The sequence below is a fragment of the Heliangelus exortis genome, chromosome 22 (genome assembly GCF_036169615.1).
Source record: "Heliangelus exortis chromosome 22, bHelExo1.hap1, whole genome shotgun sequence".
NCBI classification, from domain to species: Eukaryota; Metazoa; Chordata; class Aves; order Apodiformes; family Trochilidae; genus Heliangelus; species Heliangelus exortis.
Window position 1 is genome coordinate 3,904,365 of NC_092443.1, and position 26,123 is coordinate 3,930,487.

The window sequence follows — 26,123 nt, forward strand, 5'->3', positions numbered from 1 at the left end:
TCCATTCACACACAGTTTTGCATATGAGGACTGGGGCTAAGCTGTAATTTCCAGTGAGTGCACAGTCCCCCAGGAGAATATCAAGGCAGTAATTTTAACTTATTTCAATAATGTCTTTGAACTCTTTCCCCATATACGTACCGGAGGGCCAGGGTGTCCTCGTGGGCCTGGAGGACCCTAAAAGATAGAGTGGCATCAGTTAGTGAAATGTCTCCAGTTTGTGTGGCCATTTCTCATGGCTGTCACCTGCATGAGTTTGTTCCTTGCTGAAATCTTCAGAATTCAGACGTTTCACAGCAGCTTCTCCCTCAAGCCCTCCAGGAGACAGGAGGTGGCCCTGTTTCCCCCATTTCCCAACTCTGGGTTCATCTGTCTGCAACTGGTCCATTCCTACTGCATCCCTTGTCCCCAGCCCTTCACTCCTTTACTGTCCTTATTGCCATACCCCCAGGCACTTCTTGCATTACCCCTATGCACAGTTACCCACCCCACAACTTTAAATTTGCTAAAATCAACTGTTTTATTTAAATACAAGATATTATGTTTAATTTAAATACAAGGTATTAGTCAGAAAAACTGATTTCAAATGCTTACCCTTGGACCTTGTAGACCCTGTGGGGAAAAAAAAGGAAAAAAAAAAAAAAAAAAAGGAAGATGCTGTCAGAAGATGTTCATTAATACCCCAAAATCTCCCTGTACAGCTGTGTGCTGTTCCCAAGGTGCCTGAGCAAGGACTGGGGGATGCCTGGATGAAGCCCCCACATGCAGGAACAATCCCTGTTTGCTGAAAGAAGCAAGTGGAAAGCAGGGAACCCACACTGTGGGCAACAGGGAGGATGAAAAGCACATACCCAGTGTGCCTCACACATCCCCTGCATGGTGAGAAGGAGCTATGAGAAGGTGTAAAAGTCCATCAGAGCCCCTGAAGGAAGGGGGCAGAGAAAGAGCAGAAGGCAAGAAGTTGCCAGGGCACTGCTGCCCAAAAGCTACACTGCTGTTTAGACAGGTCCTGTGCCCCTGGCAAGGACAGCCTGTGGCTTTTTGAGCTGCCATTCCCTGGGGTTTGTTCCTGGAGATGCTCCAGTCACAGCTGACATGGGAAGGTGGCAGCTTGTGCTCTGTAATTGGGTCCAAGTAAATGGAAATTTCAACAGCAGAGCAGACACGTGCAACACGTGGGTGTGTGTGTACATAGGCGTGCACACGTGTACAGGTGTGGATTTCTGGCCCTGGTGGGAGCCTGATGCCATCACCCTGAGCCAGAACCAGGACCAGCACTCACCGTTCCTCCACGGCTGCCTTTGTCTCCCTTGGGCCCCTGTGAAAGTGCAGGAGGTGTTGTCAGTGACTGCTGGTGAGCTGCACTGCCCGGGGGTGTCACCACCCAGAAACTCTTTGCAAAGACCCAAGTTTGTCTCTGAATAAACCAGCTCAGGTGTCCAGATCAGCCCACCCATCCCATGGCAAAAAAATAGTGGTACTGGATGTTTTGGCAATGTTCATCTCACTGGGTTTCATTTCTGCCAGAAGCAGCCTCTGCACCGAACTCTGAGCAGTGTCATGCAAAATTTGCACTTATTTTAAACCTAATAATTTTAAACCTAATAGTCCCCCTGCAACTGTATATGCAGTCAGAGACTAAACCTGCACTTCTGTCAAGCTGCTCATCTTAAACTCCTTCTTGTTTCCCTCACTACAGCAGGACTTGAAATCTCAAACACTTTGCTCCTCCAAAACATCCAGGCAGAAAAAAGCAGATACTTACTGGGCTTCCCGTGGGACCCTGAATGCCAAGTGGGCCAATAATTCCTTCTTTTCCCTAGAAAAGACAAGAGCTGCATGAAGCATCATGTGGGAACTGATAGTCACTTTTACCACAGCAGACTCAGTAGACACTGACTCTCTTGGCCTCTTTTCAGCAACATGATCATAGTTATTTGCTGTAGCTGAAATAAAAACAGCTGTTTCACAACATAGGTTAAAAGACACAAGCCCTGACAACATGACCTATGTAAAACCTCAGAATTCCCAGAAACAGGAAGATTTCAATGTAGCTGGAGTGGTCTGTGCAGTGGTCACAGCAGCATGACTGTCTCAGAGGCAGAAGAGCCTCATACACACGTGGTTGGTCACCTACAGATGTTTGGGTGCCTCAGAGCCACAGCTGGGTCCTTATAGCACCCTTGTAGCCTCACAGAAAAGAGGATGGAGGAAGGAAGGAAGAAAATGCTCCAAAACCAAACAAACTGGAAAACCACTTACCATGAGGCCAGGTGGCCCACGTGGTCCCTGAATGCCTTTGAAACCAAGGTCTCCTGGGGGGCCCTGCAAGCAAAAATGAGATGCCAGGTTCCCCTAATAAACCTTCTCCATTCCTATGCCTTTGCTTACAGCTCTGCTGCAAGGACAGAGGTGCTGTCTCTGCCTTATGGGAATGAGAAGGTTCAATTTAAAAAAAAATTAAATCCTCAACCCTGTTTTCTAAGCTCTGCAGAAATAAAACTGGTCCCCCCTTCATCAGGAAAATTATAAGGCTGATAAAATGAGACTAAATTTCAAGCCAAGACTCCCAACATTAGGAATGCATGTCAGTGCCTCAGGTACAGACTGATGCTGGAAATAGAAGCATCAAAGATGTTCAGTTTGGGAAAACATCTCTGGGTCTACGGAACAGCCCTTTCCCCTCTACTGTCAGGGAACAAACACCCAACAATGGGTGTGCAAACACACACCCCTTTAACAAACATAGATGCATAAACTAAAGAAAGATGGAACCATGATTCAACTTCAGTGACTTCTGCTACTGAAGTCTTTGCAACAAGCACTGCACTGCCTGTCCCCAGTAACAAGGGCCCAGAAAGCCAACTGGTCCCATTTCAGCCTCTCACCTTTGGCCCAAAGAGGCCCGCGACCCCCGGGAATCCCGCCTCGCCGAAGTCTCCCTGCAAAGAGCAGCCAAGACAAACACATCAACAGAGAGGAACAGGAAGTGCTCGGTGAGCAGCCGGTCACCCAAAGGTGTGCCAGGAGTTCAGCAGCTTCAGAAAAAGAGAAATCCATTAGTATTCCTCAGTCTAAGTGGGACTGGTAAGGAAGAACTATGAAAGAAATCCAAAGGAGGAATTACACAAACATCAGGGAAGAAGCAATTCCAGAAGTTCTTGTGGACTCACAGAATACTTAGATCTCATCCACTTTCTGCCCCCAAGTGGGAGACTAAACCTGCACTATTTTATCTAGCAGATACTTATCTAGCTTGGACCACAGTCAGCAGAAGCAGGATGGAAAGAATCTACTCTGAGACTCATCTTGAAAGTCCATGCTGCCAAACAACACCCTCGAAGCCCTTTAAAACAAATTTTTCTTTTCTTTCTAATACCAACCAAACTGACATACTGAAGGATAATTTCAAACTATATTCAAGCTGTCAAAAAAGTGCATGTTCCTACAACATAACCTCCCACTCAAACCCAGGAAAAGCATGCATATCCCGTAATCCTTTCCCTACTCAACCCTGCAGGGATTTTTCCTCAATTTTTTAAGAAAAAAAAATTAAAATATTTGGAAAGTCATCAAGCTTGGATTAGCACACAGCATGCACTCTGAGAATAAAAAAAACCACGCTGGGTATCATGGCCTTGCACAAACACCCTCATTTCATCACATTTAAGATCTATGTCCTTTGATATTTCTGGGCTTCGCAGATGTCAAAATGCAAAATGATTCAACGTTAGAAAAAAAGGGTCAGAAACACACACCAGATGATTCATCAACAGCCTTAGGAACATCAGAGATGGAAAAGGCTTTTCTGGACTCTCAGCAGGACTAGGTGACCCATGCTGAATTGTACTTAATGGGATGTTTTACAATGTCTCGATCAGCCCAGTTGTAAATGACTCAAGCGATGGGGTTTCCAACACTGCTCTTACAAGGCTATTCCAGAGTCAGTCCAGAGACCTCACTGTTAGGAAATTTTTCCTGCCACGACAGTGAGAAACTGCTTGGCAAGAAAGAGCTTGGTTGGACTCGGTGGAGTGTAAGAAACTTTCCAAGGATGCAAATTGATTTAACTGCCCATTTATGAATCCTGGAAAGGAAAACTGCTACTAACAGAGGACTAAGGTCTTTCCTGCACTACGAAAACCAACCAAGGCCTCTTTCTAGAGGAATTTTGGAAAAAAGTAAATGTGAAGTCAAAGGGTTTAAATGCCATGGGGTCACCTCAGCTCAGGGAACCTGATCACTAATGATGCAGCAGGTAGGCAATGGCCTTACTGGGTAAATGAACCTGGCACTGGTGGACACAGGAGGTAAAATGACACTGTTACTATGTTGGTGGCTACAATCCTCCAGTTTGAATACTGCCATCACAGGGGCTTTGTATAAAATATATAAACAAATATGTTTTAATTGAAGTAGTTGGGGTTCATCTTGTCCTCTCTTTGTTATTAGTGCTAGTCTCTCATTCCTCATGTTATTTTTGTATCTGTGGCCTAACTGGACCCTCTGATGGTGGTGTCAGTCCAAATAGCTGAAGTATTCTCAAGATAGTCTCAAGCTGGTAGAACATCAGTGCTCAAGGGGGCAACCCCACCAGCATGGCAACTCAAAGCAGTGAGGATGAGGAGCTTGCCTTGGGAATGGGTGGGGAAATGGAACTTCTGCTTTCACCAAGAGCTCTCAGAGTTTATCCCACTGTGTGCTCTGAGCTCGCAGCTCCACCACCCTCAAAACTGCACCAGTGACACCTGCTCCTGCTCCTCCTGTGTGTTGCAGCAGAGCTTCAGACCCTCCTTTACACCTTTTGGATGGCTTGGAGAACACAGCTGCCTTCCTACACCCCACACCTCCCCCAGGCTCCGCAACAGCTCTCATTGAAGACACTGCTGAGGGCTGGGTGAGGTGGTTCTGGCTGCCAGCACACACCATGGCCCTGTAACCACAGGCATGAGGATGATGTGAACAGTCATGCTGTCCTGGGAAAAGCAGGCATGGATCAGACATCTCTCTGCACAAGTGAAGAGCAGGGAAATGAGCACCCTGGAAAGCTGAGCTGATGCTCCTGCCCTCAGGCACGAGCTGGTTATGGGTTCTTCTCTAAAAGACCCTCCCAGGGTTCACCCTCCCAGTTGGTGTATCCTGCAGGAGGGCTTTGGATCAGATCTGAGGAGCTCTGTTCCTCACTGACCAGCTGTCCTTTGGGTCCTGGGTCGCCTGGGGTCCCTGGCATGCCCGTGCCTCCTGATGATCCTCGCTTCCCTGGTTGGCCAGTCTGTCCAGGCAATCCTCTTTCACCCTAAAAATAACAGAATTCAAGTAATTCCAAAGGACAGGAGCTAAATATAACAACACCCAGCTGAAATAGCCTTAGATGGAAAGCTAAAGAAGAGTGGCTCATTGGGATAAGGAATGTGGTTTCATCAGGAGATGCCTCAGGTCTACTAAGGCCAATTGCTGCAGGATGCACAGTGTGAGACCATGGGCATGGCCAGGTCCCCTCCTGGGCTTCAGGCAGAGCAGAAACTTCAGAAGAGCTGTGCTGCCTGCACTGGGGCTAAGGACAGTCAGAATTCTGTGTGCACTTTGCATGTTGCCTGCAGTTTCTCACAATCTCTTCCCCCCAGCAGGCACCAGCTGATGATTAATCCATGTAAAATGTTGAAGACATGCCAAGATTTCTGATGGAGGACTTCAAACCCTGCAGCTTGACGACCAGAGAGGGACTTCTGAGCCCCAGCACCACCCTGTGCTCCTCACCTCTTCTCCTTGACAAGAGCCAGGAGCAGGACAAGCCCCAGCTCCTCAGTCTGGGGCAGTCTGGGAGAGAGAAGCAAAGGCAGCAAGAGCCTGGGATGGTTGAGCAGCTGGAAAAGGAGCAAATTTCCCTGGAGCCCGGGTATGAGTCTGGCATGAGGACACAAGGGTCTTCAGTCACCTCTGGGAACAGCTTGTTATTCTGCCCAAGGCAGCTGGAGGGCAGCAAGTGACAGTTTAAGAGGGCTGTGTTATGGGAGGCATAATTTAAATCAGATCTGATAGACTCTGCAAACCCAGCTGGAATCTTCCTATTTACAGTCTTTCTACAGATGGTTGAATTGCTGCTGGTCCAGTTCAGATCCTGTGGACCAGGGCAAGGAACAAGAAGCTCCAAGGTCACTAAAGCACCTTGTCCCAGCTTCCACCCAGAGCAACGTCCCAGCCCATCCTGGTTCCAGTCATTCCTATGCAGTTAATATATGCTAAAAATCAAGAGGCACAAATTTCCTTTCACCAGCTCAGGCCTCACAGGGCAGCACCTAAAGGACACCCACATTTCCCATGGAGTTGTCCATCCTGGACATCCTACAGGCAGGCTGTAGCAGTTCCTTTTCAACCTCTTAGAGGCCATGTCTAAAATCTAAAATTTAGCCAGGTTTCTACTGGAAGAAGGCTGAAATGTTCATAGTGTGGGGATGTGTATCTGTAGGCTCCTGAGCTCAGTGGACTTTGACAAAGGAGGAGAGGTCTCTGGGACATTCAGCTGCTGTGAACATCAAATGTAGGGATGGATGGACAGATAGATGAGGAGAAAGAGCTACTGAGCCTCTAGCTAAGTGAAAGATGGTAGCAGGAGCTGGAACTTTATTGGACCTTTGAGTATCAGAAACTCACCTTGATTCCTGGTGGTCCCTGTGCCCCAGGGAGTCCTGGTATGCCAGGGTTCCCCCTTTTGCCTGACATCCCTGTCACACCTTCTTCTCCATCATCACCCTGCTCTCCCTAGAAAAGAAATCCAAAAGAAGTTAAAAAACAAGATTCTCTTTGCACCTCTGCACAGCTTCTGAGGGGACAAGGGAGTGGTGCAATTCTGCCCTCAGCAAGCACCATGCATTTGGGCACAGGTAGATTTGCAGGGATATGTGTAAAATCCAGGCATGTAACTATCTGCCAGGCTAGAAACACATTTATTTACAGAGTCAGCCATGCAGAAGCAGTTGCTCCCTCTATGAGCATGTGAGATATGAAGAGGAGCAGATGATCCACTCTGGGTACCTCTCTACTGGACATAACTGGACTACATCCATTTCTCTTGTGCCACCTTTTGGTTCTTCAGCTCCTAAGCTGCCTTTGCTGTTGATGCCACAAGGTTACGGCTGCAAACTCACCATGGTCCCAGGCACACCATCCTTCCCAGGCACTCCATCCACTCCAGGGGCACCCTCTTGACCCTGCCTTCCTACAACTCCTCGAGGACCTGGTAGTCCAAGGATACCCTAAAATCACAAAGGTGTTAGTGATGGAGCTCCTGGACAGTATTTGTTGTAGCAAAATATTGAATTTTTACCTACCGGTGAGCCTCTGCCCCCTGCATTGCCCCGTGCTCCTTGCTTTCCTTTTTGACCCTGCAAGGAAAAAACAGACAAACATCTAAAATTGCAGCAGTTCTAGCTCAACTTCACTTGGGAGCCTGACTTCAGAGTGTGCTTTTGGATCATGGTTGGAAGAGAGTTTTATAGAAAGGAGATTTCTGAAGTTGCTCTGACACTGGCGAATGAACTGCTCTTTCATTTCATTACCACTGATTCTTCCTATGTCTTGAAGAGTCCCAGGGCAGGAATGAATAGCTAGAAGGCAAGGACCTACATTTTTCCTAATACAGAGCAGATGAGGACAAATAAAGCAGGATGAACTCGAGGGAGGACTCAGTGCTCAGGCAAACATTAGAACAAGATGCTTAAAACCTGCATCCTCTGTCAGTTCTCTGACAGCACAGTGCAGAGGACCCAGCAAGTCTTTTCTTCTCTGTGTCTAAAATTTGCAATGCTGCTTTGTGAATCAAGATGTAAGGAAATGCTCCTCAGGTTTATTAGCTGTAAAAAGGATAAATTTCTGCAGGAATAATGGAAAACTCAACCTCATCACCTTCACCAGGGCTCTCATAGTGAGGTCATGTGCTACAGTGTTTTTAAATTGAAGCACTGCATTTTCTGTGCATTGTTTCTCCATCTGCAGAGGACCAGGCAAGCTACATGAAAAAAATACTTCTGGGGCTGCTTTTCCTGCTAGCCATCAGACCTAGAGGCAGTTCCAGATCATCCATTGATGGGCAGAGTTTATTTATCTTGTTGCCTGGTATGCTTTTTTGCCAAGAACACCTACTGTAGGTTAAACTATCTTCTGGCATTACCCCAGCAGGGTCAGACTAAAAATCCTGACAACTGCCAAAAGAGAGCAGGAATTTGCTGAGTACTGAGGTCACATAGTTATATTTTAGCAAATAAAGTCCCTGATCTGTGAGAATAATTAGCAAGCTATCACTCCAGCCAGATGTGGAGGTAGGAGTAGGCATGAGGTACTCCAGTGAACCTTGAAGGACCCACGTGTGCTGTGCTTTCTTGCTCAATAAGAACTTAGAGGGACTCTTCCAAGAAACATGAGAACTGCATGGATAAATGGACTTCAGATTTGGAAGGTTTCAAGCCTGAAAAGTTTACAGTTCAAGTGAAAGAGAGACATTTGCCTGGCTCAGAACTCACAAGGGACAGACGAGCCAGCTGTGGCTGGAGGCACCACAAACAGGGGTATGGGAAAGAGACACAACCCATGGCAAGGACTAGAGACCTGCCCAAGATTCACCCATCATGCTGGAGCAGAAATTGTCTTGATCTCCTCCAGCTCCACAAAGCCAGCAAACTATTGGCTGTATGTTTATATGTTTACAGCCCTCCCACTAGGTTCTCCACAGTCTTTCAAGGCACAGACCACAGGCCAAATGACACATGCTGGGGAAAAGCATGAGACTCTGCTTAATTAAACATTTTCTTTAAACTTGGGACACTAGAAATACACCCTGCTGAAACCTACCACATCACCTTTGGATCCCTTTGCTCCTGGCTGGCCTGGTGGTCCAGGATCCCCCTACAAAACATAAGCACGAAAAGTCTGCCTGAAATTCCCTTCTGGCAGGATCTTGCATGAAGTACAAAGAACAGCATTTTTTGTGCCCTAACAACACTGACCGTATGGAAACAATTCAGGGGAACAGCCTGTTCTCAGACAGGCCCCCTGGGGAAAAAGGAGCAAGGAACAGTCTCCAGAGAGCATTTAACAGGGTGTCAATTGGAGAAGAAGCTATGCTACTCCCTCACTTGGGTGCTGTTTGTATTTGTGGAAATCATTCACTAAATTCCAGGTGGCAACTGGAAAACACTGCTGGGAAGTGGGCAGGATGGAGCCTTTTATGATAAAGATGCAGGCAGAAAAAGTAATTTATACAGTGACTACATCTTTAGTGTTGGTACCACCTCCCTTCTGCATCCTGCAGCCCTCTGCTTGGTCTCACCTGGATGCCAGGTATTAAGAGAGCTCTCTGGAGTAGCAAAGCTCAGAGGATATTTACTACTCTCTTTCTGGTGTCTTCCACACCACATATATCTCCATGGGTGAGTGTCTGTGTCACACTGGACCAGCTCTCACCAGCAACATGCCAGATGTGTTATTTCCAAGCAGATCCCTCCACTGTCATCTCCCACTGCCCACCTCCTGAGATTTCTAAGTCCTTATTGGACTGTTCAGAAGAATTTGGGAGAAAGGCTTCAGGGAGTGCCTCCTGCTCCATCACCTATTGATGAGTCTCAACCTGTGACTCAAAGTGCCCATTCCACAGGCTTGGGTTATGGAAATGCACAGGTTGCATTTCACAGCTCACCCCAACTCCTCACTGCAGCCCTCCCTCCCCTCCTTTCTGCAGGTATTTGTCACATGCATGTGACAGTGGGTAGCTTACAATAAAGCAGCATCTCTTACAGGTAAGCCTTGTTGTCCAGGTTTTCCTCTTTCTCCATCAAGCCCTTGTTGACCCTTAAATAAAAAAAAGAAAGGGAAGATGTGTTTGTTCCCATGGATAGGCTTTGGAAAGAGCCAAGAGGAGCTGCTAATCACCTTCTAAGCAGAAGGAAGGTGTTCTAATCCATGCCTCCATACACACAGCACTGATGTAAGTGGACAGCTGGAGGCTGCTGTCCTATAAAATGAGGCAGCAGCACTGCTACCCTGGTGAATTTAAACTCTGTGGATTGCTCTGACCACAAGCTTTTGGATGGGGGTAAGACTTAGTCCCCAGAGCCTTTGCAGATCAGCACCAATCAACTAGAGTTCACCTACAAAGAGAGCACCAGGAGCACAGAGGAATAATGCCTACCCCTGGTATTTCCTTGATAATCACAAACACCTCTGAGGAGATGGCCCTGCTCCTTCTTTCAGTCAGGTGTGCTCAGGTGTGTGCACAGCACTGTGAGATGCTCATCTACATTTGCCTTCAGCACAATTTCTACCACTTTAAGTGAATATATCTGAACTACTCCTTCTTTAAAACATGGCTATGTGCAGCAGCTGACAAGGGACAACTCAGGGCTATGAATCATGACTACAGGACAAAGGGCAGACCTTCTGTGGGCTGATGCACACTTCCCAAAGACAAACATTTCTGAATCACGTATTTGGAATAAGACTCACAGGATACCCAGGGTCTCCAGACTCCCCTCGATCACCTCTGTCACCAACAGGGCCCTACAACAACACAACAAAGGCTTAAAGTGGAGGTAAACAATCTGTAATCTCAAATTTCTCAATGGCTTGTGCCTGTTCTACAAGTAAGGTCATAACTCAACTAATCCACCAGCAAAAATCAGGCCAGGATTGATTAGAGAAGGGATTTAACAACTTACTCTGTCTCCAGGTGGTCCCTGTGGGCCTTCCACCTTCCCATCATCACCTTGTTCTCCCTGTGAATAACAAAATGCTGGTATTAATATAGACAGCAGATTATATGTCAGATGCTTCTGTATGGGCCTGATACAGTCCTTCCATATCATGGGTTACTACATCAAAGCCTTTCTTGAATTTTTAAACTTTTAAGCTTGATGAAAGCAGCATTTTCATTCGCTGCTGTGATGTGATGTGATGTGATGTGATGTGATGTGATGTGATGTGATGTGATGTGATGTGATGTGATGGATGAAGGCTGCCAGGATTCCTATGTACCCAACTTTATGGTTATACTGTCCTTAAGAGACCATGTGCTGGGTGGGGAACTCCAGAGTGGGGTTTCCAGGAGGTATCATGGTAGAAGAAATACACAGGGAGAAACTGTGCCAGGCTGGCTTGAGAATGTATGGTACTGAGCAATGTGATGGAGAAATTCAGGTGGCAGAGCAGAGAGGAAGGAAAGTAATGTAAACAGGCTCTGCCAACATTTTCCAGAGCTACTGAACTTGCTGCTTGAAGTCAGCAGCAGAATACCTGGCAACTGGATTGCTTTCTAGCCACTATCAAAGGAATGTAGGCTAGAAGGGAAACAAAGCCACCATTTCTCAAGTCTCAGAAAAAAAAATAAAAAATCAGTGTACGTGTTACTATGCAGAAGTCTTGGCACTGCTTGTTTCTTCCCAAAAAGGATGTGAACACCTTGCCATCTGGAAGCTGAGGCGAGCACAATGAACTCAAAGACAGCTCCTAATTCTGGAGACCCTTGTAGAGCATCAAGACTCACAGATTTTCTCCCCAGAGCTGAGCTGTGACTTTGTGTCCCCTGAAGTCAAATTTTTACCTTGGCCTTTGTCTTCTAACAGAGAAAATGCTGCAGCCTGGTCAGCTCTAGGACTGTAAGACTGAGCTCCTCCAGGACTTCCTGATGCCTCAGCTGCTCAAGAGGGGGATGAAAGGTCTACGCTCATTCTTTGGAAAGTTGCAGTGAAAAAAAGTTAGAGTAAAGGGCAGCAAAGTAAACATGTTGGGATACAAATGGAAAATGCATGGAGAAGAAGGGAAGGCTTGTTGTTGTTGGCTCCTGTCCCAAAGTGAGATACACCAGTTTGTAATTTTTAAAAGGATCCCATCTGGACTGCTTTAAGCAGCTGCCAAATGCAGGCGTCTGCTCTGAGCAAGGCCTCTTTGAGGAGCTCTAAATGTATTAAATGTGGTGGAGTAGCTGGCTAGTATGGCACAAGGGAGCTGGATTCCACAAAAATGCCTCTCACCAAGCTGCTTTCTTCTCTGGAAAAGGGAAGACCATTTATATCACCATTATATATCCTCCTACTCCAGCACAGCTAAGTTCACCACGTTGTGTAAAGCTCACAGGTCATTCACAGTCCCGTTTTTGTTTCCTTTTAATTTCTCTGATTCAGGCTTCCATTTTCACACTCATGTGCTGACCTTCCAAGGGAGACACAAGTGAGATCCAGCTGCTCATGGTCATTAACAGACCTGGCAGGATGCATTAGGTGCTTTGGTGTCTTCTTCAGGTTCCAGCTTGCATACTTGCCTGTAGAATTCATTTTAGCTTTGCTGTGATCTGGTGACACAAGATCCCTGTTTTATGAGGAAGTTCTCTTCTAGTGTCCATTTGCAGAGTATTTTGTTGGTGAAGGGGACAGTGCTTCACTGAGCTCTTCAGATTAATAATGGGGACCATTTAGTACTGAAACAATGGGAGCTTTCAAGAAGATGGCAACTTTCAGTGTTTTAAAATAAAACAGCAGCTGCAATTCAAGCAACTGAGATAGATATCTGCATGTCTCTTCCTCCATCTGCTGTAAGGCCAATGGCTGATCTTGCTTTTGGGAGCCACGATTTAAGAACTTTTTACCAGGATGCTCAAGTTTCAATAGTGGAACATCTGCTCAGTCTCTCAGCTGACAACATGCTCAGTCATGAGCTCTCACATTAGTGTCCTGGGCTCGTTGTGTTTGGTTATCACTTGCTGCTTGGCACATGGCCACTTGGGCAGAACACACCTAAGAAACGTTGCTGAAGTCTGGAAGAGCAAGAGGTGCAGCTTGGGCAGTGTTAGAAAGACTGGGGGTGGAGAGGAGATTCAGCAAGGATGGAGATGTGGAGCAGCAGGAACATCACCAGCTGTTCCTCTAGCCATGTGTTTCAGCAGCAGGAGATGAGAGAACAAGCAGCATGAGCATTGTTCATCCCCTAAGCAAAAATTTCTGAGGCATGTGAATACCTTAGCAGAACACAACAGCTCGCCCTGCACAGACTGCCACCCACCAGCAAAGGTTCCCTGCTGGAGAAGGAGTCTCCAGGCAGAGAACAGAGTGAACAGGATGTCCTGACACCCATCATGTGCTGAAAGAACACATTCAAAGCCCCACCAAAGACAAGCCCTTGGGATCTCTGTCCCACAAACACCTTTCATACACAATGAGCCTGCAACCCCCTCTGTGAAGAGGAGAAGCTGAAAGCTCTCCTGGTGACAGGGAGCAGAAAATGAGCTTTTCTCTTCTTGATGGGTACCTCATGCCTAACAGGTCCCAGTCCCATCCCTTCCCTTCCCTCTCCAGAGCAGGGAGCGTGGCTGCTGCAGGCACGTAAGGGGAGGCGGCAGCTCTGGAGTGCAAGCAGAAACCCATTCCAGTGTGAGTCACTGCCCCAGCTGGGACTGGTTACGGCCCTGCTGACTCAGCAGAAGGGGAAAAACGCCAGGGGAAAGCCCGGTCAGTTTGGCAAAGGGCTCATGAAGGGGTGGGGGACAAGGGAGGCAAGGGGGTGGCAGGAGCTGAGCAAAAATGGAGCGAGGGCGGTGGAGAGGAGACCGGCGCTGCCTCGCTCACCGCTGGCTGAATTAAGCACATCTGGAGCAGCTTGCTGAAGATCAGCTGGTTTGTGCAGGGGGTTATCCTGACTCGATCACAGAAAGCTACTGGTCTGATTTCTTTTGGCTCGGGGATTGAGCAGAATTTCTGTGGATGCAGGAAAAATGTGTCCCCAGAACGCGTCCCGGCCCGCTCAGCCACCAGCACAAGGGCTCCCACACCGATGGAAGAGGAGATGGCTAAACTTACCTTTTCCCCCTTTGGCCCTGGTGGTCCAATTGGCCCTGGTGGTCCTGCATGTCCCTGTGGAGAGCAGACAGCATGTGAGGAGACACAGAAGAGTTGTTTGACTGATGGTCCTGCCTGGTTTCCTGCCGGGTCTCACGAGCCCTGTGTCCTGCATCCCAGCTTCAGAGGGACACGTGGGTCCTGGCAGAGATGAACCAAATGCATCCAGAGAAGTAGTGATGGTGCAAATAGAGACTAAAAGAAGAACTAAATGGAACTCAAGATCAGAAATTAATCAGAGTTTAAGAATGATTTTGCATCCAGGAGTAGCAGTTTTGTTGCATTTGAGAACAGACTGAAACTGGAGGATGAAAATCCTTACCTGGTAACCCTTTAAGCCAGGTTCCCCTTGAGCACCCATCCTTCCTGGGGCACCCTGGAGAGGCAAGCACAAAAAGCACCATAAGAATAGCCCGTGAGTATTATCCCACAAGGAGAGGATGCCCTGGGCTACACAAAGTAAAGCTCAGCCCCAGATGGGAGCGTGGGCACCCATTCTGCTGGCCACCTCTGAGCTCTGCTGCAGCCCTCTGCAATAATTGTGCTTGGCTTTAACTTCTTACACATGGAGACACCTCTTACCTGCATATAGGATCCCCCACCTCATTCAGCTTTGCTACCAGAAATACATAGTATGTGCTCTTCATATCCTTCTGGATGTCTTTACATCCCAATTAGTTTTGTGCTAAGAAGTCCACCAGTGAGCCCATTCTTATGCATGATCTAATCCTAAACTGTAGGGAGGAAACCTTTTGGCGTGGGTTCTGAGGCCAAGAAAGGAGTTTTCTGGGTTGTGATGAGGGCACTGCAGGAGCTGTTTATTGCATCTTCAGCAGGCTGAACAAAAGGGCTTAAATCAGATTAAAATGAATTGCAAACTTTCCATATAATCCCATCTAGCGTGGAAGAAAGCCCTTTCCACACGGCAGAGATGTGTTCAGCCCAATCAACTGCTGCTCAGCTACTGCTTTGTCTCCTTGTGAAATAATCCATGGAGGCTTTGCTAAAGGATATGAAGGGAGGATATATGGGGAGGCCATAATTTTTTGTGCAGGAGGACACTATCAGCAGAACCATTACTCCATCACTCACTCGCTACTGTTCTGAAACACTGCTGCAACCCCAGTTCATAAATAACTTTTGCTTTTTCATAAAGTTCTACCAAATATGGTGCAAGAAGTTTCCTTACCAGCCTGCAATGCATGAGGAGGTACTTAGAATTACCACTGCTGTCCCAAGGCATTCGTCTCAAGTTCCTAAAGCAAATTAACTTCTTCCCTCTCTGCCATCCTAGTGCTGTTCTTGCTGAAAGCCTCACCTCCAGTGCCCAACTCAAACCCTTTCCCAGGCTGTATTTCTTCTTACTGCAAGTGTTTCAGATAAGTAGATCAAGAGTGGGTGTAGGAACAGGGCAGAAGTCCAAGGCAGAGTTCCTTATAACAACACAGTTTAACTTGGAAGCAGCTCTTGCCATGACTCTGCAGTCTCAAAGGGAAAGATCTTAGCAAAAAATAGCTTATCAGCTCTGTTCTCAAGAAAAATCCCCAATATTTCAGCCCATCTGGGGGTTGTGAAGGACTGCCATGATGCAACATGAGCTGGCTTCACAGGGCACCAACTGAACTATCATTATGGAGTCTCTCTTGTACTACCCAGAGCACAGTTTAAACTCTTTTGGTCAGTTAAATTCATCAAAGATCACTTCAGTCTGTGCTCTGAAGCCTCTGCTTCGTTCAGGCCCATGCCCACCACTGCTGGTTGTGTTCCTGCACGTTGTGTTCAACCTTTTGCAGAGCTCTTCTCACCATAGGTCCCAGGGTACCTCGGGATCCTTTAGGGCCTTGGTTCCCCTTTGGCCCCTCCTTCCCTGCAGCTCCTGTCTCACCGAGTTGCCCCTGGTAGCCCTTGCTGCCCTGCAGAACAAGAGCACTGACATTAATACAGAATAAAACTGCTTCTACAGATAAATATCAAAGATGAGATCCAGAGGAGGAGATGTTATCAATGAGAGGTGTTCCTACCTTCTGACCAGGTTTGCCCTTTTCTCCCTGTTTTCCTGGTTTCCCTTCTGGACCCTAGGAGAGAAAAAAAGGCTGTTGGAATGGGAAAGCAAAGAAGTCCCATCCCAACCAACCACCCCCAGGCCACTTCCATGGTACACACAACCCTGACAGCATTCTCACCCATCCTGTATTGCTCCTCCATGAGCTAACAAGGATGCCAGGAAGTGATGCAGGTGAGCCCACAGCTCACAGGTGCCACACCTGAAGTATCCTCCAACACACGGAGGAAAGGAAAACCTCATGGCTTAAAGGGCCATATATAAAGGGCAACATGACAGAAAGGTGATGGTTTCATCTCCAGATCATGCCAAAGACAGGTGGAAAACTGCCATCTGATGTCTGTCCTCAAGGATGTGAAACAGGTCTCAGCTGCTCCCACTGAACTGCAAAAATGGTGCCTATCCAGGCCCTGCCACAGAAAGGGCTGAAAGGAGCAAAACACATTTACCCACATTTACACAAAATGCTTCCTCTGGTCTGCAGACAGAGCTTCCCACTGTGCACTGCTGCTTTGCAAACCAAACTGCATCTTTCACCATCAGCTCCAGCACTTCATAGGATATCAGCACTTTTTCTGTGGTTTTAGGATACTGGCAGTGGAACCATTGACTCAGCAGCAATTCTCCTTATTTTCACCTTGTGAAAAACAGGCAGTGGTTTCATTTTCTGTCCACCCACCATGCCCAGCTTGCAGCTCACAGCACAGACACCTTCCCTCTGTTTATATTGTTATCACTGCAAAATCCACACAGAAATCACAATATACAGATCAGGCAATGAGTGGGCTGCAAAACTTCAGGTGGGAGCCACAGCTGCTCCTTCTTGCACCCACCCAGCAGAAACCAGCTGCAAGGAGCAATCAAGTCCAGCCCCTCTCCCTGGGGAGCCCCAGGAGTTCAGTGTTTTGTGTTTGACTCCGCTGGCTGCAAGGCAGACAACATATTTTGGATCTGACAGAAAGAAGCAGAAGCACCACTGCAAGCAATAACTCATCTTTTTTGGCAGTTGTAACAAACTTTTCAACAGCATCCACACACCAGGGCAGCATCTGTCCCTCTGCTCTCCTGCCTCCCAGGCGACCAGGTATCATTTTCACTGCTGTTGGTGGCAGAGTCTCAGCTGAACAAAAGCACCTTACACAGCCAACCATATCACAGGGGTTTCACTCTCACGTGAAACACGGGCCTCTGAGGTGCCTGCTCTTAACACAAAGGAGCAATTCAGCCCTAAAGAATCGTGCCAGTTCTTCACTTCCATTTTACCTGAGTTAAACATGTCAAGAGCCCACCTTGCCAACACAGTCAGACCTTCACAAAGGACAGGGCCCTGCTGAGGAGTCCTGTTCTTTTATCTCTTCCATACTGCTCGGGGTTTTTTGTTTGCTACTGTTTTGCTGCCACTTTCCAGGAGTTCACTTTTGGAATTATTTTCCCACGGATGCTGAGCAGGTGTGATGCATTGTGGGTGCCAAGCCTCAGCATCACCCACAGTGATTTACACTTCTGAGAGGGGTACAGAGGAACCCTGACCAGTGGGATTATCAGCCTGGGGAATGGCCATCCCCATCCAGCTCTGCAGCACCCTCACCCCTGGAACTGGTACCAGGTCTCCCAGCTTCCCCTTGTATGGGCCATGGTGTGAAGAAGCAATGATACTGCCAGACCCTGTTCTGCAGCACTCCTGTGATACTGGGTGGCTTGGAAATTTAGAGTGAATGGTGGAATCACTCACAGAAACAATATGAGAATGAATAAAGACACAATTGGGATTTCTAATTAGCTGCAAAGTGCTTTTCCATCAGTCTCGCTGGACAGTACACTAAGAACTTTTAGAAGTACAGGCAATAGGTATTTTTTGCAAAGAGAATAAAGGCTGCTTTAAGCTAAATCTGCTCCTGGCCCTGGGGATGGCCAAACTCCTGATCTTCACCAGCAGAGCCACTGTGCCTGCTCAGATGTGATCCTGAACTGTTGTGCTCTAAAAGCTCTCAAAACAAATACTTCCATGTTGCTGTTCCATGTTGCACTGTCTGGAAAAAAATGCAGATACCAGTGGATGGAAGAGAGACCTCCTCACCTGGAGCACTCTATCAGCAAAGGATATTTCTGTGCCCCACCAGCACGGGGCTTTGGCCAGCAGAGCTCTGCTGGTGAGCAGGAACCCTACCACACGTCTCATTTTCCTGGATGTGCTTTCTCCAACTGTGCAGGAATTTTGCCTGGCTGAATTGAGAGGCAGTTCAACACTTGTCTGGGGTTCCCAGATCCGTGGTATCTCTACTTGTGATGTTCCAGATGTGGTTGCTCTTTTTTGCAGTCCCAGATGTTGAGCGGGCACGTACGCAGCAGATTGCAGAGTTCCCAGAAATCACCACACTGTCACGTGCCACGTGTTACACAGGCAGGAACAAGCCCAGCAAGAGCTTTGGTAGCCTTCAAAAAAAAAAGGTCAGGTCATTTTTCTCTCCATTCTTCTGACTCATCTGTCCAGGAGTGGAAAAATCAGAACCAGGGGGAGAAAAAAAAAAAAAAAAAAAAAAAAAAAGACAAAAATAAAATTTGCTGAGATTGTAACTTCGTGCAAGGTCTCCAAAGGACCTCAGGAATCCAGCATCTTATGGTGCCTCTTGCATTGCAGTGTGAAGTTCCTTGGGTTTCTACTCTCTTTAGTTGAGAGGGGCAGAAAATGTACAAAAGCCCATACATAAGAATAATTAATTCCAAATTCTTTTTTCTGGATTCAGATCAGTTTGGTGAGTGTGCCAAGGCACTAAACACTTGATGCTTTTATTCTCGGGGTTTGTACACATTTTGTTGTATGCTTTGGGTTACTGGCTTGCTGAAAAAACAAATTTTCTTTCCAAGCTTCTTCTGTTACCAGGACTATTTTTAAATGGTGATTTCTCTTTATATAAAGCTCTCTTCATAGACAAGCTGACAGTATTTCTGACCAGGACAGTGAAAAAAGCAGTTTTACCAAGTCACATGCCTTCAGGTATGCCAAAATATCCAAGAAAAGAAAAAAAAAAAAAATAGGTCTAGAATGTTTAAAATTTCATTGCCAGCTTCAGTATGGACCCAATTTTATAAGTTTTTTAGTATGGCCGTATATATTCCCCTAAGGGAAAAGCTGAGTTGTTTATTTTCCAATGCAAATTGATAAGTTTGTAAGGACAAAAAAGAGGCTTTTGGTTGCTGCTGGCCTTGGCAGCAGGGTCAGGTCTCCTGCACAGCCCAGCAGTAATGTTACTGGGAGCAAACAGCCCTGCAGCCTGGCTTTCAATTCTCAAGACACCAACAGTTGAAATCTATGTTACAATAAAAACATCCAGAAAAACAAAATAAGGAAGTTGAATGAACTGCAGAGAGATACAACTCAAATGGAGCCAAACAACGGAGTTAAAATCCAGACCCAAATTGCCCCCACGTTCAGTGATGCTCTCCCACATGTCCTGGATCTGGAGAAGTGGTCACAGAGTTGTGACTCCCTGGTGTGACCCAAGGGGCTCCTGGCACTTCAGGACAGGTTTCTGCTTTCCTTGCAGGCTCCAAACACAGCACAAGAAGGAAGCTCTACGAGGGCACGGTACTGAGAAGAGAGCTCCCAAAGCCTATCCCAGGCAGGTTCAGGATTACTCAGGATTCTGGTGGAGCAGGAGCATATTTTAATTATTTTCTTTTTTAGTGGCACTCAGGGAAGGTCTGAGGTCTCTCCTCCCTACCAAAGGTGAGGCAGGAAGAAAGAGAAGAACCAGGATGCAGCTACTGAGTAAATAAAAGAAAGTGCCAGTGGTGATGGGGAAAAAATGGTGATGGTTTGAAGTAGTAGATGTAGAAAGGCAGAAAAATTTAAAGCAGAGATAAAGGTAGAAAGCATGAAACATAGGATGACAGTGTCCACATTGTCCCAGGCCCAGCCAGCAAGTTCATTTAAAGGGAAATGAAAAAGCCCCATATAATTTCCTACTGCTCAGCAATGTCTCCATATGAGAAGCTCTACTTAATAACCTTTGATCAGGAGAAGCCTCCCCCAGTGGAGGACAGTTCACAAACACTCAGGAAATTAGTGGGATTATTTGGGCCGGGCATTTGAAGACATAAATGTTTCAGTTTATAAGAAACACATTTCATAATCACTCTGTGGAGCAGTAGTTTGGAAGGGGAGGAGACAGGGCAGCAGCTCCTGAAGGGGCATGGGGAAAGAAGAAAGACTCAACTGTTCTTGAGAAGAAAGACCCAATTGTACTGAGAGGTTCAGAGGGCTTCACTGGGACCAGTGCTTGTGGAAACCTGAGGGGTGGGTGCAGGTAGAGCTGGCTGGCTGAATTCAAAGAAAAAATGAGATGGGAAAATCCTGTGAAAAGATGTCAGATGGAAAGACTACAAGCCAGCATCACTATGACTTTCTGCTGAAAATGTGGAATCCAACCCAAAAAATTGTATCTCAAACTCTGCTTTAGGCAAGTTTTTATCTGCATGCAGATGTTGCTCTGAAATACACCACTTTTGGTTTTGTGGATGAGGAGGTCTATTTAACTTGGTTTTTTTAAGCACTCATAGTGTAAGGCAGCAAAGAGAAGCTCTGTGCTCTGAGCTGGTCTGGTTCAGTCTGATAGCTCTGAACTGCCACTCATTTGTTGTTTTGGGGAAGATCCCTTTTTTCCTCCCTCTCTTTGCCTCTATTTCCACAACTCTAAGGAAGCTCAGGAGACAAAAGTGCCACCAAAAAGCTTGATGGGTGGGTGGGAAGTGCAGGAAAAATGTTATTCCTTCTGAACTGGGAACCTTTTAAACATAATGCCACCAAAGTGTTCCAAAGAGCCAGTGTTGGAAGCTGACAACTGGGAAGAAAGGAACAGAGCACTCGGGCTGTCTAATTCCAATTTACACTAATGAGCACTACTTGTGTCCCTTTTGCCTCCCCCAGACCCTAAGGATTAATCCCTTCCTTTTGAAGGACACATGCCTTGGGGTTGTGGAAGAGGAAGAGAATCAAATCCTCCCTTGAAATAAGGAGGGGAATCTTGGAGTAACTGCACAAACCCCATGTCTCCTTCGTCTGAGTCAGGAAAGAAACTGTGCCAAGTCAATGGGATTTATTTCAAATTCTGGCTCCTTTTGGCTGCTATTAACTGCAAATGAGGAGCAGCTGGGATGGGCCAGCCTGCCCCAGCAGCAGGGACCAGGCAGAGCTGTCTGACTCCTTACAGGGCTGAGCAGACCCTGGGCTGCAGGAGAGCAACTTCATTCCCTTGGGACCAGGAGAGCTCTGGGATTCCCTGCAGGATTCCCTGGGATCACAGGCAACCCTGGTCTCGTCCAGTGGTTTCCATGTTTTTGCTTGGATTAGCCACAAGGCACCAGAAGAGCTGACAAAGGGGAAAAAACCAACCCACAATAAAATATCCAATGAAAACTTGCATGTACCTCTCCATAAAATGGGATGTTTAGACTTCAACAGAAGAGGCTTCATGAGCAATGAACAGATTATTAAAGCAAAAGGAGAAGCTGACAGCAGCTGAGGGCAGAGCTGCCCAGGGGTTGCAAAATTGCTGCTAGAAGGGGAAGGAGAGAGCCCCGTGGGCTGCAGGGCCTGCACTGCCCTGACCCTTGCTCTGTCTCTGCTCAAAGAAAAGAGCTTAAGCCTGTTTGACAACATTCCTGAACAACTCTATTCCCCTTTGATTTTTGATGCAAGGCAAATAACCTGCTTGAGGCTTTGCTGGATATTGGTCCTTCCAGTGATGACACTGCAAGGCTGAGAGACATCATGGCCAAGCAGAGGGACCTCCAGTTATAGAAGATGGACTCCAGTATAGAACAGGCCCTGCTGATGCAGCTACTGGAAAGGATTTTAGGGCATGAAGAGTATGTCCTGCTGGGTCCCCTCCTCCTGCTGCAGGGGTGGTCCCTCCCCAGTATCCTCCAAACCTTCCATTGCTCTGTCAGAGGGCAACCCCACACCCTCCAGTTGAGGGATTTTAAGAAACTTCTTTCAAGTAAAAGCTCCACAGACAGCTGTAGACCAGGACAAGAAAAGCAGCTTTTCCAGGAAACAACAGCTCAGCAAATTACCAAAAAAACTCAGAGATTCTTGCATGGACAGCAGAGATTAAAACCAGAAGTGACTCCAGGATTGTCCTTCGGCACCCTCAGTGTTGTCAGACACTTACAGTGTCTGTCAGTGTTGTCAGACAGCTGGATGCCATGTAAGTGATGTGGCATTGCCAGCTGCCACTGAGCTCATGGGTTTGGAGTGAATGGCTGGAGTCAGTAGAGCAAGGAGCTTTGTTGCAGAAAATCTTTGAATCATGTTTACAGTGGCAGGAAACAGAAAAAGAACAAAAAAGAGCAAAAAAACCACTCTGGGACAAATTCTGCTGGAAGTGATGTTTGCAGAACTTTGTACCAGAGCAGTGTGGTGGATGAGGAGGAGCTCCTGCTCTGCCCTGGCACTACAGAGCTCAGGACCACAGTGTGCCATGGCTGCAGCAACTCTGGTAGCTCAGAGCAGAAGGTCCATCCGGGCCAGTGAGCCCTCCTTCCACTTTAGGACTGTAGCCTGTAGAGGATGGAGAAACAAGAACATGATGGGAAGGAAGTTGTCTTCAGGACAGCCTCAAATGCTCTGTGTGAAGTTGCTGCTGCTCTGGGGAACAACGTGGCCAAGATCACAGGGCTGGAGCCAAAAGCCACGAGTTCACCCAGCACTCTGTACTGAGCTGGACAGTGGCTTTATCCTTGTCAAAGCACAGTGAGTTCTCTCAAAAAATCTCCTCAGATCTCCACCCCAGCCCAGCTCTGTCGCTCTACCCTCCCGGAGAGTAAACGAAAGGACTTCGGACCTTGCTACACCAGAAAAAAAGGATTTACCAGCCCTCAGACCTCTTTTGGTCTGCTGGTGCACATCTGCCCCTCGCAGCAGGGCCAGCACATCAGATCTTCTCTGATGTAATTGTTTATGGCCATTTACACCATTGGAGGGTCTGGCTCAAAGCTTTCCTGACGTGGCTTGAATGACACTGCAGATAGGATTTCAGGTTAAAAAGGAAGTGGAGAAAGAAAAGAAGTCGGCTCCCAGTTTTGCTGAACAACAAGGGATTTTCTTGTTTTGGAGCATGATGTGTTTCATTACCTATGGGCTCTCCAATTGCTTTCCTGGAACTGTAAAAATCTTGCTATCAGATGTCTGCCTCGTAGGACAAGCAGCACATTACGAAAACCACAGCACACAGCTCCAGAGTGCAGCTGGAAACTCCCCACCTCCCTCTGCCAACTGGCGTGGGCCTTTTGCACAGCACCAGTGGGGCAGTTGTCCTAGGCTGAAAGGGCTGAAATTCTGGATCTTCCCCCCTTGTGGAGGTTTTACACTCAGGGACCAGTTACCTGTGTCCTGGTTGATGGTTCCATACCAGTGACTGCAACCTTTGACTCTTGCCATCCTCTGTTGCAAAGAGCAGGATCAGCTGGCAGCCAGGTCCTTTATAAAAACAGATTTGCTCTCCAACAATATTATTTGGGAATTTCAGGTTCTGTGGCTCTATCTCCTCAAACAATTACAGGTTGGCAGATAAACTGTCTTTTTATTTTGGCAGACTACACCTTGACACTTGCATTGCTGATGGATGCTGTGCCAGGTTTTGATGGGTTGTTCTGTCTTGTTTCTCCATGGACTGTGAAGCTGTGTCCTTGTCCTGCCTTGCTCCATCTCCAGCAGACAATTCCAACTCTTGGAACTGTTGAGTCCAGGGTCTGTACCTCCAGCCTCTCTGAATGGAGTTGCCTAAACAGGCCCTGCTGCTCTGCTGGGCAAGACAGCTCAAACAAGGCAACCAGAGGTAACTGGCCAGGTCCAAAAGAGAGTCAAGATCAAGTCAAAGTCAGTAACTTTGTTCAGAAGAAGATGGGAACAGCTGGGAGGAGATAACACATGAGACAGCAGCTTAGGAAAGGTGCACATCTCTGATGTGAGTTTTGAAATCTCAAGCAGATCCTGTGCTCAGCTGCATGTCAGTGATCCAGGTGCTCTGATTTCTCTGTGATGACCAGGGGGAAAACTGGCCCATCCCTCTGATGAGCAGGAACTGGAATTGTAGGGAGCACTGTGAACTTGGACAAAGTGACCAAAAGACAGAGGATACTCATGGATCTCAGCTCCAGCTGCCTCGAGCCTGCCAGCCACAGCTGTGAGACTCACAGACCATCTCAGTTGCCAGGTTTGTTTGCTAAAAATCCCCTGGCTTTGTAACATGTACAAACCACCCCTGGAGACTCGGCTGGGGCCTCCCTGCTGCTTTTGTTTGAGGTTTAAAACCACAGTGGAAACCAGTGTTCAGATATGTTAATACTGGAAAAGGCTGAGCCAAGTTAAAGTAACAATCATTGAAAAATGTTTCTTGAGAGTGGAGGGAAGGTTGGTTGTGCTCAGTTGGCAACATTGCAGCAGTGGGATGACTTAAGGAAAAAATCTTGCTCAGTAAAGCCAGGTTTGTTCCTGCTGCAGGGATCAATCACCAGGTGAAATCTCTCTTGTGCATGACCCAGGAGGGCAGCCCAGACCCTTTATGCTTCCTCCAGCTTTAGCACCTGTAAAGGTGCTCCAGCACCTCTCTGCCACCTCTCAGGGTGCTCTAGGACTATCAAAACCAAAGAACTGCTCACCTCTTTCCATCCCTTGTGCTGACCCACTGCTACATGGTCTGCAAGCTTGTCCTGAGCTCCCCAGCTTCTACCTGCTCTGCTGCTACACAAAGTGCTGCCAGCACCAGGCCAGGAGGTGCAAAATGGGCTGAAACTGTACCAGCAATAAATCCAGATCATTTCAAAGCAATCAGGCACCTCATTTTCTAAATCTGTCATGAGGACACTTGATACTGAAGTGTCACATTCCTTTAGAGACAGGCAAAATAAAGATTAAGACTAAACTTGTCCTCAGTGTTAAGGAAAAGGCTTCAAGAAGTGGTACTGCAGCAGGCACTTGTGATGAGAAGGGTTCTTCCAGAGATTGTCACTGTTTGTGGAGGGCGTGTCCCTGTGTGCCACCTCTAGTGCCAAGGGAGAAGAGGACAACACAGGGTCAAGTCAAAGCTCTGGAGAGGCAGGGCAGATGGACAGCAGCTTCCTTAAACATATGAATCCTTTCCAGAGCAGAAGTTGAGCTACACACTCCCAGATGAAGGTCAGTTTGTTGGCACAGGTAACGAGATAGATCCTTGTGTCTCTCCCACTAAGGGAAGAGAAGAATTAACTTCTCCCCTGTCCCCTTTAAGATAATCAGGATACCTCAAGAGTAACAGAGCAGAAATAAATATCTCCAGCCCAGGAAAATGGCAGTGGATCCAGGTAGAAATGCCATGGAGCAGAGCTGATTCTTGGGAGTCATGGCAGCTAAGTAATGTCTGCAGCACACCCAAACCCAACATGCCTCCTCCCCACAATCCAAGTGCCTCCACACCTTCCCCAGGCAGTTTCCACGCCACCCTATAAAACCTGGACAGGAGTTTGCCACCACACAACCCTGGCATTTGCCCTCAGCTGAATAACCTTCAGGATTTTTCCCCTGACAAGATTTCTTTTACCTTTGTCCAGCAGCCTTAAATAACCTCTGTTCACTGTGTATGTTTGTGGTGTGCTGTGCCTGTGGTGGGTTCTGTGGCACGTCTTGCAGAGGATGGGTTGGAAGCTATTGAAGCTTCCAATCCTCTCTTGAAAAGGAAAAGGTTGTCCTTATCTCTGGTGGTTTGCATCTCTGAGCTGTAAACTTTATCTTGGCAGAAATCTAAAGAAGATCCCACTAATACTTGTACGTTTTCTCCACGAGGAGACAGGACAAAATTCTCAAAGAAAAAATGAGAAAGATTATTTGTACTTCTGTCAGAAAGCTTCCATCTTTAGATTACCTCAGTGAGTACAAGAACTCCAGCCTATATATTAGGTAATGGCCAGGCTCTTGGCAGGGGAGGCAGCACTATCTGGAGCCTATGTGGTCTCTGAAAGTCTGCTCAAGTTTAGACATAAGGATATACAAAGAAGCATATTAAAATAGTAGATGGAAATTTAGCACTCTGCAGTGAAAAAAAAAAAAACCAAAAGGGAGTGATTATGAGCAGGAATCTTGGCTCTATTGACTCCTATTTTTTTTTTTTTAATAAAACAGAAAACAGCATCATGTTCCCAGGGACATGCTG

The 26,123-nt window shown here is 47.0% G+C and overlaps 1 protein-coding gene across 2 annotated transcripts in view; it reads right to left on the reverse strand.

The window, feature by feature from the left end:
* COL27A1 (collagen type XXVII alpha 1 chain) overlaps positions 1-26,123 on the reverse strand; it is a 143,700-nt gene that overhangs the window by 4,605 nt on the left and 112,972 nt on the right. The window contains exons 38-55 of one of the 2 annotated variants that reach the window (XM_071766088.1): positions 15,896-15,949; positions 15,680-15,787; positions 14,197-14,250; positions 13,836-13,889; positions 10,707-10,763; positions 10,495-10,548; positions 9,787-9,840; positions 8,845-8,898; positions 7,329-7,382; positions 7,146-7,253; positions 6,652-6,759; positions 5,189-5,296; positions 2,889-2,942; positions 2,263-2,325; positions 1,766-1,819; positions 1,283-1,318; positions 595-612; positions 142-177 (exon numbers count right to left, since the gene is read on the reverse strand). In XM_071766088.1, the coding sequence (XP_071622189.1) occupies positions 142-177; positions 595-612; positions 1,283-1,318; positions 1,766-1,819; positions 2,263-2,325; positions 2,889-2,942; positions 5,189-5,296; positions 6,652-6,759; positions 7,146-7,253; positions 7,329-7,382; positions 8,845-8,898; positions 9,787-9,840; positions 10,495-10,548; positions 10,707-10,763; positions 13,836-13,889; positions 14,197-14,250; positions 15,680-15,787; positions 15,896-15,949 (1,128 nt within the window). Of the gene's footprint in view, positions 1-141; positions 178-594; positions 613-648; positions 1,319-1,765; positions 1,820-2,262; positions 2,326-2,888; positions 2,943-5,188; positions 5,297-6,651; positions 6,760-7,145; positions 7,254-7,328; positions 7,383-8,844; positions 8,899-9,786; positions 9,841-10,494; positions 10,549-10,706; positions 10,764-13,835; positions 13,890-14,196; positions 14,251-15,679; positions 15,788-15,895; positions 15,950-26,123 lie in introns of those variants that run through there. The other variant, XM_071766087.1, reaches the window with a different exon arrangement.